The sequence below is a fragment of the Podarcis raffonei genome, chromosome 9, assembly GCF_027172205.1.
Source record: "Podarcis raffonei isolate rPodRaf1 chromosome 9, rPodRaf1.pri, whole genome shotgun sequence".
NCBI classification, from domain to species: domain Eukaryota; kingdom Metazoa; phylum Chordata; class Lepidosauria; order Squamata; family Lacertidae; genus Podarcis; species Podarcis raffonei.
This window is the reverse complement of record NC_070610.1, coordinates 55,189,615-55,201,741: the sequence shown is the minus strand read 5'-3', so window position 1 is coordinate 55,201,741 and position 12,127 is coordinate 55,189,615. Positions and strand designations below refer to the sequence as shown.

The window sequence follows — 12,127 nt, the reverse complement described above, 5'->3', positions numbered from 1 at the left end:
TGAGATGGTGCAATTTAGACTGCACAAGCAAACACAGAGGTGGCTGATAATGTGTTTTTGAAGGCCAAATCCATGTGGCAACTTTTGAAAAAAACTGTTATGAGGACGCTCACTCAATATTTTATCTCAGATTTTGTTGCCCTCTAAGAACAACCATCAGTGAATGTACTGCAATGTGGAAATTAAAGGTGTTAGTCATACCCATCAAAGCAGAAGTAAAAACCTGCTTATAATGTGCAGGAGACTGAAACTCAGCTGGGATATACATCTGTCTCTTAGGAACATTGGTAGAGTTCACCATTTCTACACTGGGAAAGAACAATTCACAGGTGTTCTGAAATATAAATAAAAGGTATGCATGTAAAATCATATTTCCTTTCCATCTGATTTAATACATGGGTAACATATATTCAGGCATATCATATTAGAATTAGAGCACTGACCACCCTCTTATTCCACACTGACATTAAATATCCCACAAACTGCAATCATGGGGATATTTACACTCATGTTTGCACTCTTTCTGCCTATTTACTTCTCCATTTCTCAGAGCCACAGTTAGTGATTGGGTGAGCAAAGACTTGTCACCATAGCTGTGGGAAAACTGCTGCTATGGCAACAGGTTTTCAGCTCTCTTCAAATACATCACCACCTGCAGGATATCTTGTGAATAGCAAAGGGGACTTTTGGGACATTGCTCTGGTTGCAGCACTACATGACAATGCATATACAAGGGGAGACAGTCCAGTTCTTTGCTGCACTGCTGAGTCAAAACACTGAGCAGGAACAAGAGGAAGAGGATGCTTGCAAGCCCCTTTTACATTTCTGCAATCAAGAAAAACAGCAACCCTAAGGACTATAATGCAGTACAAGGACATATAACTCCCACCTCCACTGGGCCACTTCTGTGGGTGGTCAAGGACTTTGTAAGAGAAGCATTGTCGGGAACCTGATGTTCTATAGTGAAATATTTTTTGATGTAGACAAAAAACTGCAAGACCAGGGTTGATTTCCTTTATATAATATTTCAAATTGAGCCATAAATGCTACTTGAATATGTAAAAAACAAACAAACCACTTTATAGATGAACATATGACTAAACTATCAAATATTCACAACTATTTTTGGAAGCTGCTTTGGCAAAATCTATTCCTAAGACTTTTGTGAACAGTTATATACCTTGGTGTGTCTGGTTGAACTGTGGCAATTCAGCTGACCTAGCACCTTTAGTCCTTCCTCAGTGGAAAAATTCTGATTTAAGTGCAGAGAAAGTTTCTGTCTTTCTGAAACAGAATCTTGGCTGCTAAAGTTTCGCTGCTGTTTACAAAGCACGCTTTTCAGCATCTGCGGATGCCCAAAGTCTGGAGGGCTTTCATTGATGGCATGACTCCAACCCTCTCCTATGTCATGCAGTGGCATTCCAAAGGCACTCTCAGCTCGGATGTCATCAGTCATGACCACTTCGCTGCTGTTTTGAGTTCTCAAGTCACTATGAGTTGTGTTTTGGTACTTCTGCCACTTGCTTTGTCTCTTTTGTTCTGATACATTAGGGAATGCAGACTGTGTGATCACCCCATGTCTTTCTTCTCTACACTTTTCATGCACAAAGGTTTCACACATCCTGTCCTCAGGCCCTAATATTTTTGACTTGCCATACATGCTTATTCCCGAGAAACCAAAGGACTGCTGGCCTCGCTCACATGTCTTTACACTGGAATAAACTAAGTCAGGAACTTCTCCATCTACAGGTACAGTCACAACTGGAGTTCGTGCTCTAAGGGGTAGTAGGAGTATAGACATATCATCATCTTCTGGGCAGCTGGACTCTTCCATCTCTATGAAGCAGAGAGTTTTAGAAAGTGTCAATATTCAAAACAATGTCTTCCCTCCAAGTTTCCTGGGCGCTCTACTCTGATTTCCTTAAATCTTGACTTTTCTACAGCAAAGATTTTGGCTGTATTTGCATTTCTTACTCAAAAGATTAAGACAAACCTAGCGTAGCCAGTTAACTGAGAAAAGGTTATTGATGTGGATAGTAACGTGTATCTTAATTACAGTGGTACCTTGGTTTTTGAACAGAATGCATTCCGGGAGTCCATTTGACTCCCGGAACCATTCAAAAACCAAAGCGTAGCTTCTGATTGGCTGCAGGAATGTCCTGCAGCCAATTGGAAGCTGTGCTGGACGTTCGGCTTTTGAAAATCGTTCAAAACACTCACTTCCAGGTTTCGATCATTCAGGAGCCGATTTGTTCGGGAACCAAGACGTTCGGCTTCCAAGGTACAACTGTATTCTACCTGGGACAGCTCAGTGCTGATAGTCAGACCTCAGCCAGAGCCATTCAGTGATATACAACACAAAAGAGGAAGGTTTCAGAAGGATGGCGTGGGGGAAAGGGGTCTCCTTCCTCCTTTCACCAACTCATAAAGGACTCCTTTCCAAGCGTGGCTGAGATCCTAAACAGGAGCACTCTTGTTATGAGCTGGGGATACACCAGAACACTATGTTTTAGATTCTCACTTGTTAAACTTGTTTGCTGTTTCGTACTGGAGAAAATAATTGAGGTGTAGAAGGAAACACTGGCTTGGATCCTAATCTTAAACTCAATGAATGAAAGAAGCATCTGTTCATAGAAGAAGAATGGAACTCACAAAAGATGTCCTTCCATGAGCAGAAGGATCTCTTCCACTCACGGGGGGTGGGGAGGCAGAGTCCAAGTCATTTGTTCCAATAACAATTCTAAGCCACACAAAAAAATCCCATTGTCTAAAAGCTTACAATATGTACACGTAATCAAAGCAGGCTGAGAATGCTCAGAATGTACATATTATCTCATTGCAAGGCTATAAGAATCTGAGATCTATCACTCTGGTATCCAACACTTGCAAGCCAACTTCTGCAGAAGGGTGCCTACTTTCCCCCCTTGCTATGTCTGCTGGCACAACCATTATTTACAACAATAACAAACAAAACATTCTTACGGAAAAAGCTTTTTGCATTGTCCATAGGTAAATCTGGAGATACCCTTGTCACCAGGAAATCGTTTTCTTCTGCTTCTATCACTGCCTTTTCACTGCTTGAATTTGGGGGAAAGTGGCAGTCAGGAGGCTGTGAAGACTGCAGAGAAACAATTGTAAAGCTAAAAAAACAAGCACACCCAGCTGAATGCACTTAGATCTTTCACATTACTTTTCATTACAAAACAACAAAACAATGATAATGAATGATACCCAAACATCACATGAACAGGCTCCTGGTCATGCAACAGAAATTTCAAACAATGCTTTACAGAGTTTCAAGCAAAAGAAAGAAGAAGAAGAAGAGGAGTTTGGATTTGATATCCCGCTTTATCACTACCCTAAGGAGTCTCAAAGCGGCTAACAATCTCCTTTTCCCTTCCTCCCCCACAACAAACACTCTGTGAGGTGAGTGGAGCTGAGAGACTTCAGAGAAGTGTGACTAGCCCAAGGTCACCCAGCAGCTGCATGTGGAGGAGCGGAGACGCGAACCTGGTTCCCCAGATTACGAGTCTACTGCTTTCAACCACTACACCACACTGGCTCCCAAGAAAGAAAGAAAGAAAGAAAGAAAGAAAGAAAGAAAGAAAGAAAGAAAAGAAAAGAAAGCAGGATCCTTACTCCCCAAAACAAGAGAAAATCTAAAATCAACAGAGGGAAAGATAACAAAATGGAGAGAGAAACAAGCCTAGGAAATGATAGATGTGAGCAGGTATAGTTAAACATAATTGTTTTTGGCTACCCCATGAAAATGCAGACTAAACCAGGGTTTGCAGAAACAGTGAATTTTGAAGAGGGATTAAAAGGTGGCACCATGTACATACTAATGCACATGTACATGTTTAATGCACCAGAAGGACCAAGGGAATTAAGTATATGAACACGTTTTCAGAGAAGTCATTGACAGATTTATGTCAGGAATGGGCCAACTGAGGTCCTTATTTACAACTTTTAAACCATGTTTATGGTCCCTTAATAAATTATTTCACATTTTTGCCACATGTTCATTGATTAAATAAACCTTTCTATAAAAAGCATTCTACGGTTTACCTGAATAAAGCCAGGCAGCACGGGGCTGCCTAGTTCTTGGGCTGAGAAAAAACAGCCATCCTTTGTAGCAAGTTCAAATTCTGTCATATCAGCCTGTGGATCCCATCTAAGATGTGAAGAGGGTACTCTCATCATTATCTCACTAGCTGCAGATCCTCTCACTTGGTACCCTTGAAATTCAACTAGCTACATATATTTAAGAGATAGATTAATAAAAGGAAATCATAGGAGAACAAAGAACTACAATTTAGCACAAAGTATTTGTTGCTTGGGCCTGCCAGGGTAGAAGGTGGGAAGTGGATTGTCACACATTTTTGGAACGCCAGCCAGGAGCCAACAAGCCTGGGTTTGGGGCCACTCAACAGATCCATATTCCAGCCCCACCCCAGGGCTTTCTACTCATCTCTGCTGGATGAGAGAAGCCTAACAACTATTCTAAGCAAACCTCAGCCATCAGCATCAGAGGTTAGGAGGCCATCCTAAGAATACTTATTCATTATACCACTGAAAATTAACCTTCAATGATAAAATAAGAGATAAGATGGCAACTTTAATGCAGTCAATGAACAGTTAGTACCCAAGATCCAAAAAGCTTGTTTAGGTGTGCTGAAGAGCTTCCACAGACTGTGGAACATTTTACTTCTTATTGCTGAACACCTGGCCCTCCAGGTCATATTACAAACTGCTGTTTAAAAATTCCAGTTTCAAAAGTAGTCTGAGAAACACAGGTCCTGAGGTGCATGGAAGCAGTGCAAGTTTTGGGGGTGCTGCCTGTGGGAGGTTTTCCAAGTCATCTCTTTGTAAGCTATACCTTCGTTTGACTGTCAGCCACTTCAAAAGGAACCTGGTCATGTAGCATGTTTACTGTAGCTGCTGTGGGCTTCTCTGCATCAGTGTTTGAGGAAGCATTCTGGAAATGATCAGAAACGGGTCAAGAGAAGGATGCACCATTCTGTACTTAGCACAGTCTCATTTTGCAATGCAGTGATATAATACAACCAGCTCATTGCCTTCAGAAGGCTGAATGGCAATACAATTTGCAATTTCTTAAAACAACAACTATATCTGAGCAAAAGCCCCACAAATCTATTTTACATTTGTGTAGGAAAAATGAATTTCCATACTGGAGTAGAGCAAATGTTCTATCTTGTCCTTTACCTATTGCAATCCTCTCCTACAAACGATCTCATCTCAAAATTTTCTTTACCACGATGAAGCAGTGAACTTATCAAATGAAATACGTTTTTTCCAATACCCACAATTTATGATGATGATTACTATTACTTTAATTTTTTTTATTTTTATGCCCCAATGAGTCTGCAGTAGTGTTGGCAATTCTGACTCCATCTCACAAAACTTGCTGCAGAGGTCTCTGACTCTCTGCAGCCAGTTTTAAGGCGTTCAGAGGGGGTGGCTGATAGGAACACAGAAGACGACAGTGAGGTGGAAAATACATACAAGTAGATGGGCCTTCAGCTTGTGTAATGGGATATTTACATAAAAGCTATTAGTGATGAATTACAAAAGTCCAAAAAGGTTACCATTTTAGGAGAACCAAAATGCAGGCAAGATGTTATCTGCACATCTTCAGAAAGGGGAACGTCAGGAAACTGTTGCATAACTACAAAAGAGAGAAAAGCACAATAAGCCTCAGCCATGAAGCTAGTTCAGTGATAAAAAATATTGAAGATCTATCTTGCATTCAAGTTGAGTGATGTTTTCAAAGTCAATGCTATTGCTTATAGGAATGTTAGGTGCTAACTACACATATTTTATTTTAGAATTATTAGCCACATCAGTGACAAACATGCTGCAAAGAAATCCACTGGCCTTGTTTTGATGTTACCGTAAACCATATCTGTTTACCATTAAGTTGCTGGACTTGGTTCCCCATTCCTATTCTAAAGTAAGGTATTATCTCTTTTATTTCAGGATAATCAAGGAGACTGACTGTTTCACATGCAGAACAAAACTGCTTTTGACAATGAATTAGCTCTCCTTACATTTCCATTCTAGAAAAATGAACTAGGAAAACCAGTAGAAAAGTACAATCAATATTTCAAAACAAAATTCTAAAAAAAAATTAAAAATAGAAGCTAATAACCTTCAGGTCCTGTTGGCTTTTGTTTTTTTCTTAGTCTCTCCCGCGGTAGCAAAGAAGTACTTTCCTCTGTCATTTGCAGGCTTTCTAAGGCTGTGCTATGTTCTGTAAGTGATTTTAACAGGCTGAAACCATTTACCAGCTGGGGAAGGCTTGAAGAGTCAAGTGAAGATTCAACACAAATAGAATCCTTTCCTTCATATTTACTGAACTTGTTAAAAAAATCCAAGTTATTAACTGCATTTTCATTTCGATCCATTTGTGATTCATCTGAAGTCTCACAAGTTAAGGGATGAGGGAGTTGCCTCAAATCCAGATTTTTTTCTGAAGCAGCATCATTTTTGTCTGAAATATACTGAGGGGAACCATGAGAAATATTGTATTTTTCAGTGAGGACTAGCAAATGATTGCTCTGTTTCATGTTGTTATGACAAATACCTAAGGAACTAGGTTGGGAATTACCTGCTTCAACCTCAATACCTTCTTCATTACTTTTGTCCATGAGGCAACCATGTAAAATAGCAGGAACATTCCCTTTTGCAAGACAAGTTGTTGGATTAGGATATTCATGATCATTCGCATCACAGTCCATATCATTAACCATTAACAAGTCTGTACCAAGATCTCTGTGATTACATGTATTTTGGATATTTATTGCATTTGTCTCTACCTTTTCATCAACAATTATAGCCTCTGAATGTGGCAGCCTTTTAAAAAATGGAAGAGTTGCACTATTTTCCTCCTTCTTGTTAGGTTCCTCCGAGATTTCATCACAAACTTGCAGTGACTGGCATTCTGAGAGATAATTCACACCTCCATCTTGCAGAAATGTGAGCCGCACATTATCTTCCCCTTGACTACTACAAGCTTTTATGTTACTGTTCACTTGAACACCGGTCTCAAATGGTGCTTCAGTTTTCTCTTTAAAGCATGCTGAACCTTGTGAAAGTGTGTGGTTGGTATGAAGTTTTCCATCCTCTGTGTCACTAAACTCTAGTTTATCCAACAGATTGAAGTTAACCTCTATAAACTGCTTTTCTGTGTCACCAAACTCTTCATCTGCAGAATTATTTGAGAAACGTTCAGAATATATTACTGGATAAGATTCATTTTGCGGCTGATGGCAAAACCCATCCAAATTATCAATCTCTGTGCATTTATTGGATGTGGAGAGTTTATCAGCATTACAACCTGAGTAATTCATACTATCAACAGATGATAAAACTGTGCCATTCTCTTTCCACACAATTGATTCAGCTGGTACAATACTATGTGGTTGGTGTTTGACGGAACTATTACTGACAGGAGACATATTGATTTCCAAGGAAACAGGCACTTCTGGAATTTTTTTATGGTCCTCAGTGCATTGGCTCCTATTATCAGTGCCATCTTCCTTCAAGTCCTGAAGATCGCTAGCATTCTTATCATTGTATTCTCCCTCAACTTTGTCAGGAGACTTTTCAGCTAAAGACAATGGCAAATATACATCCCATCGGCTTTTTGTTTTTACATTTTTTTCTGAGAAATGCAGTGGTGCTATGTATTTAATGGTTTCTTTGGTTGTGTGGTTTGCAGAGCTCAAAAGAGGTGCCATCTTTTCTTTGAAGAAAGACTCTGTGCTTCTTGATGATTCAGATAAAAGTGAGCCTTCCTGACGGAATTCTGATTTCATCAATGCTGGTGATTGATTTCCCAATGATATATTAGTTTCATCCTCTGAAACTTTAGAATGTTTTTGTCCCCCGCTCAGAATTGCTAAGATTTGTGCTTTACTCCTGGCATTCTGCAAAACTGCCACACTGTTACTTGCATGGTAGATTGATTTGTCCATTCCATTATCCAGTTGAAATCCTGGCTTCAAATATTCAGCATCTTCACCGTCAGTACTAAGGATTCTACTTTGTACCACTTTGTGAGTAAAAGCGGATGGAATGACAGAATCAGCATCTGAGCCATTCACTTTGAAAGCGCTCTGATTCAATTCTGAGTGTAACTTAGTCTTGCAAGGGACAGAAAATAAAGGGGAACTGGCATAGAACTGAGAAGGGAAGGATGAATGAGGATCCTTGGATGAAGGTGATGCTACTGCTGCAGATACTTCCATTGTTGTCATTTTCTTTTCCACCTGCCGTGGCCCTTGGAAACCCTAAGAAGAGAATATTTTCAGTTTGTGGGAAGTTTAACAATTGAAGTTTTAGAATTAAGAAGTAGAAATATGTACTATATTTCTGTATTTATTATGCAATATTTTACTGAATCGCTAAACTAAGAAGACTGAAAAGCACGTGTTTTTTATGTAACAAAAGCTGAGTACATCTAAGTAGGATAAAATAACTTTTACAATCTCCTTAATAGTAAAGAGGGTCCCCACCTGAGCCCAGGAAACAATGATGTGCAGTTCCATGTATTATATGGATTTTACAACCCAAGGCACATTCCCCCAAGAGTAACTTTCAGCCAGCAGTGGGCATGGGCACCCCACTCAATTACTCAGGGTCCACAAAGCACTTCCTACTTTATAGCTGATGGATCCCCTTGCACAATTTGCTTCCATTTACTGTGTTTCACTTGCCTGATTATGCATTATAATCACTGGTGTTATCCAATGAGCAATATAGTAAGTGACTTTGGACACCTTATATTGTAACACACTTTGTACTTAAGAGGCTAGAGATAAAAATGATCATCTATGAAACTGTCACATGCAGTTCAAATTGTAAAAAATCAGAGTTGGGGTTTTTTTTACTCTTCCCCCCCCCCCAAATTTCTAACTAGCTATAGATCTCTATCTCTCTCACTTATTCAAAAGGCTTCCTTCTACATTGTATGAGTGTAAAAAGGAGAGGGAGAAAGAATGACATACAGTATGTTTTCGTTTTAGGCCAACTGGCAGACGCAGAGATGAAGAGGCAGAAGACTTCAAATGATTTCTTATTAACACTGGTACTTCTGTGTTCTTTGGCTGATCACTAAAACCAGTTTCAGAAGTTTTCTCAGCTTCAACTGTGATTAAATATTTCTCACTTTCTAAATCATCTCCCGGCTTTACCTAAAGAGATAAATATGTAGTAGTGAGTATATATGAATGCATACTGAATGCAACACATAATGCATTAATACAACTTCCACCATTTCGTTATATATGCAATGCGTATATATACCAAATTGAAGGTCTGAAGTTTTCATTTCCTCCTTCATCCTCAACAATGGAGAAAAAGAAAGCTTCATCCCCACCCACACCTATCCCTGAGGAGGAAGGGGGTGAAAGAATATCAGTTGCCTGTTGCAGGAAGATGACGGCAAAAAAATGCTGTGTTTTTTCCTGGCACTTTGGACAGCAACAGCAGGCACTTTAAACCCTGCTGGCTTTCTTCTTTCCCTTCCATGGGCCTCAACAAATGTGACCAAGATAAGCCAGCAGAGATTGGATCAACTAAACAAGCAACCTGTCTTCCAGAATTGCTAATCAAGTAAAAAAAAATAAGGAAAATTAAAAGCATGTACCTGGAACTTCAGAAATATGCTATCCAAAACCTGTCCTTTGTCATCACATAAAGTTGCCTGTATTACAGCAGAAAGAAAAATAGAATAGTATTTCATTGAGCAACAAAACAGTAACACCCACAGATGGTATCAGTATAATACTTTATTAATCAATATTTTACCTTATTGCCCCCTAGAAGGGACTTCAAAATTCCGTCTTGCCACACTTTAGATTTTTTAGTCTTTTGGTGTGTGTATAAAACCTGTTTTGATATATAAACAAACATTTCAGTGACATTTCAAAATTAATTTTATTATATTTCACCGTATTATACTTTATTTGTGAGCCATCTTAGAGGGCTTTTCTGGGGCTGAATGGAGTGACAAAGATGTTATATTGTTCATAAAATGCCATGTCATCCTGATGTATGTGGAATATTGTTATATATAATATATTGTTGAAATATCAGAAACTCACAGTAAATTCCTGAGAAGCCATCACAGCTAGCTTGCACTTCCAAATTTCATACCATCTGAAAGAAATAATATCCTGTTTAAAGCAATTGAACTTAATGTCCAGAAACCACAGACACACATGCATTCCCTTTTAAATAAATATTTCCTATAACTCATTCCATAACCCCTTAACTGCAATCCAAATTCCTTGAAGTTAAAAAAGCAATTTAAAGTACAATCTCATTTATGTCTTCTCAGTGTAATCCTATATATGTCCATTTTTCAATGGAGCTTAGTTCCAGTTTAGTTTGTAAAGAACTTATACCTTAGTAGTTAAGCATGAGAGACATTCATCAGCTGTATCAACAGCAGACCCTTAGTTTAAAAATTAATGTTGAGCTTTGCTGATTTTAAAGATTCTACAGTAATCTAAAGCAAAGTGTTTTCTTTAAGTTAGCCTCACTTTCATACAACTACCACAAGGTGTCTCACATTTCAATACAGTACGTTTCTCTTAAAAAACATTAAATCTGTAAAATGATATCTTGATTAATCTGCTAACTAGTTGAGTTCATTGACCACAAATCTAAAATGGGAATAATCATTTCTAATGAGAAATATCATTTATAAAAAAGTCATTTAGTACTGATGCCATGTTTACAGGACTATCAGCAGCAGGCAAAAGGTTTCTTTTGGGAACAAGGGAAGTGAGAGAGCGCAGCCAAGTCCTGAACCCTGCTGAAATCAATGTATCACACACTTATCTCCTCTAAAACAGGGGTCAACAGATGGCAGGATGTACTAATAGAAAATAAAGGACCCTGAGATCAGTCAGATCCATCAGCGAGAGACAGGTGCAAAATACATACACTTAGAATTCTGGAACTCTAAACACATAGATTTTTTCTGACAAACTGGATAGAGTTTGCAGTACTTTTCTCATTTCCTTAGTATAATTGGGGAGGATCATTTTGTTGTTGCTACTGCCGAACAATTAGCATTAGAAAATCTTACCAATCTACTTCAAATCGCCCAGATATCTACCAGTACTTTAGATCCCAGCCAACCTTCTGCCCATCCTTCGCCAATACTCATTTTTGTTTTGAAACTTTTAAAAACGCTCAAGCAGTTGAAAAATATATTTAATAAGGGAAAGAGATGGGGCAGTGCAATGAAAGAGTAGCACTATTGCAGTGCTTTTCTCTGGCCTTGCCGCCACTCTGCCTCGTCCCACCCCATCCTAGTGAGCAAGTGACAGCACTGTGCCACATCTGCCATTTCGTTTATTATTTTATTATATCTACATCCCAGCTTTCTTCCAGTGAATTTAAGGAAGCATAAGTCATTCTCTCCCCCTACGCGCTTCCTTTCTCTCTCTCTCTCCTCACAACAATCCTGTGAGGTAGATTAAGACAAGTAATCTTGACATCCTATGTTCTTTTAAAAGGTGGCTTTTCTTGGGGAGGGGGGTTATTGGATTGTTGTTGTTTTTATTTTGATTATATATTTCGTAGTTTTATATTTTGATTTTGTTCTGTGAACCGCCCCGAAACCTCCGGATATAGGGTGGTACTGTATATAAATTCAATAAATAAATAAATCCCGCCCGCCCCCCGAAGTCGCTGTCCCCGGCCGGCCACCCTCGACAAAAGGTGAACGAACGAACCGAAGACTCGGCTTCCGAGCCCGGCTGCCTTCAGAAAAGAGAGCGACCCACTCGCGAGCCCTGACCGTAGTCGCGCGCTTCGGCCTGGCTCTCTCTCTCCCGCCCACACCCGACGCAGGTTCTCCCAGTTTCTGAAGTTTCCCGCTCGGCCAGCTGACGGCGATGACGCCCTTTCCGCGCGACGCGAGGGTCAGCCGAGAGAGCCTAACGCCGAGGAGCGTCTCCAATGCCGTCAGCCAATAGCGAAGCGTTCATCATAGAGTCGGCGCGGATAGAGCGGGCGATAGGAAACGTCGCCTTGCCGCACCCTCAGAAGGGAAGAGAAATAGGTGATAGATCCACGAAGCCGAGTG

General features: G+C 39.7%; 1 protein-coding gene across 4 annotated transcripts in view; it reads right to left on the bottom strand.

Moving 5' to 3' along the window:
- ZGRF1 (zinc finger GRF-type containing 1) overlaps positions 1-12,118 on the bottom strand; it is a 29,639-nt gene extending 17,521 nt beyond the window's left edge. Inside the window, exons 1-12 of one of the 4 annotated variants that reach the window (XR_008332263.1) lie at positions 11,775-12,118; positions 10,133-10,185; positions 9,835-9,917; positions 9,674-9,730; positions 9,033-9,218; positions 6,173-8,315; positions 5,610-5,689; positions 4,880-4,978; positions 4,069-4,254; positions 2,983-3,118; positions 1,181-1,836; positions 202-334 (exon numbers count right to left, since the gene is read on the bottom strand). Coding sequence is in view for 3 of the 4 variants with exons in the window: in XM_053403741.1 (XP_053259716.1) it covers positions 202-334; positions 1,181-1,836; positions 2,983-3,118; positions 4,069-4,254; positions 4,880-4,978; positions 5,610-5,689; positions 6,173-8,315; positions 9,033-9,218; positions 9,674-9,730; positions 9,835-9,917; positions 10,133-10,151 (3,778 nt within the window). In the remaining variant the exon portion in view is untranslated. The remainder of the gene's footprint in view (positions 1-201; positions 335-1,180; positions 1,837-2,982; positions 3,119-4,068; positions 4,255-4,879; positions 4,979-5,609; positions 5,690-6,172; positions 8,316-9,032; positions 9,219-9,673; positions 9,731-9,834; positions 9,918-10,132; positions 10,186-11,774) is intronic. The other 3 variants (XM_053403741.1, XM_053403742.1, XM_053403743.1) reach the window with 3 other exon arrangements.
- Between the last annotated feature and the right edge of the window lie 9 nt (positions 12,119-12,127).